We start from the raw sequence: 1,738 nt of genomic DNA on the forward strand, positions 1-1,738 counted from the left end.
CGGGGTCCCCAGGTGGTGTCGTTCGCTGCTGACCCTCCTCAGATCATCCCTGCAGAGGACCCGGACAGCCCCAGGGACCCTCCCTCCCCTCCCTCCCCAGACCACCACCCTCATCCTCTCGCTCAGCCCTCCGCCTCAATGTTCGCTCCCCCACCCCCACCGCCACCACCACCACCACCACCTCCGCCTCCTCCTCCTCCACCCATGTCTTAGTTGTTAAGACGAACAGGTGACAGAGGAGAGAGAGAAAGAAAGAAGAAGAAAACAAATTGGGGGTCCACACATGACTGACTGTGAAAACTAGAAAAAAACAACAACAACAAAATGAAAGAGAGGGGGTGGGCAAAATGAAACAAACAAAAAAAAAGGTCAGGGGGTATGGGAGCAGGGGGGGGGGGGGGGGAATTGGGGTTGAAGTGTGGGAGGATGGAAGGTAGTGAAGACCAAAACAATATTTCTAAGTGCACAGTGTACAAATCAGAAAAAGAATAAAAACGGCGTTTTTATTTGGGGGGTGGGGGGGTGGAGGGGGGGGAAGGGAAGGGATTGGGTGGGTGGGTGGTGGTGGGGGGGGGGGGGTTACTATTCTTCAGAAGCGGTACTTCGAAGCAAGGGTGTAAATGGGACTGAGCGTAATCACCTGAATACGACTGTTCTTGGTTGTTCTGTTTTTGTTGTTGTTGTTGTTGTTGTTGATTTTTGTTTATTTGTTTGGTTTTGTTGTTGTTGTTGTTGTTGCTTGTTTGTTTGTTTGTTTTTTGTTTTTTTGTTTTTTTTGTTGTTGTTGTTTTGTTTGTTGTTGTTGTTGTTGTTGTTGTTTTTGGGGGGTAATGTTGTTTGCTGTGTTTTTGTTTGTTTGTTTGTTGTTTTTTGCCGCTCGTTCAGTGACATCACACTTTACACTGAAATAGCCCATGGCACCATCATCGCGAGTGTCCCCACCTCCCTCCCTGTTTCATCAATCTGCTGCCGTGACGACGAAGTCTTCGTACAGGAACTCTCCCCAATAATGGAAATAATGGAGGCCGGGAAACTGACACTGTCACCATGACAACAGGGCGTCAGCGGCCACATTGCTTTGGGAAACTTTATTGTTGTTTGTTTGTTTTTTCCTTTACATTCGTGACGATGAATGAGGATGAAGCTGATGAAGATGCTGATGTGGAGGTGCATTTTAGTTTGAGGGAATACAAACGTGACAAGGCTTGTACAGTTGTTTTTTTTAACTATGAAGCTTCACTTGTGTAACTGTATCCCAGCAGTCACAGACTGTATTGAGTGAAGGGGGGCTTAAACCCTCGTCATCTCACTTTGGTACGGCGGTTGGCATTTTGTTTTATCATGTACGATTTTTTTTTTTTTTTTTTTTTTTGGGGGGGGGGGGGGGGTTATGTAAAAAAAAAAAAAAAAGAAGATATATATATGTTGAATATGTGGATTACATATGTAAAATTATATATGCGAATAAATTGAGGGAACATCACGGTACAACTCATATCAAATTAATACCAATATATTTCTAGCCATATATGCGTCCCGTTCTGGGTTTGTTTGTTTTTTTTTTTTTTTTTTTTTTTTAACAACACAAAGTGTTCTATATAAATAAATAAAAAATCACAACATAATATATATTCCTAGACTTGATTCTCCTTTTGCACACTCTCTGAACCATTGTCAATGCAGGTTGATGCTTTTCTACTGAACACAAGTATCTTTCATCTTAGTTTTCAGTGTATCC

The 1,738-nt window shown here is 43.1% G+C and overlaps 1 protein-coding gene across 3 annotated transcripts in view; it reads left to right on the forward strand.

The window, feature by feature from the left end:
* LOC143280924 (uncharacterized) overlaps positions 1-359 on the forward strand; it is a 73,755-nt gene extending 73,396 nt beyond the window's left edge. For 2 of the 3 annotated variants that reach the window (XM_076585711.1, XM_076585720.1), the window contains exon 8: positions 1-359. This exon is cut by the window's left edge and continues 1,749 nt beyond it. In XM_076585711.1, coding sequence (XP_076441826.1) covers positions 1-213 — 213 coding nt within the window. In that variant the 3' untranslated portion in view covers positions 214-359. The other variant, XM_076585729.1, reaches the window with a different exon arrangement.
* The last annotated feature ends 1,379 nt before the right edge of the window (positions 360-1,738 follow it).

This window comes from Babylonia areolata, chromosome 1 (assembly GCF_041734735.1).
Source record: "Babylonia areolata isolate BAREFJ2019XMU chromosome 1, ASM4173473v1, whole genome shotgun sequence".
In the NCBI taxonomy this organism is placed as follows: domain Eukaryota; kingdom Metazoa; phylum Mollusca; class Gastropoda; order Neogastropoda; family Buccinidae; genus Babylonia; species Babylonia areolata.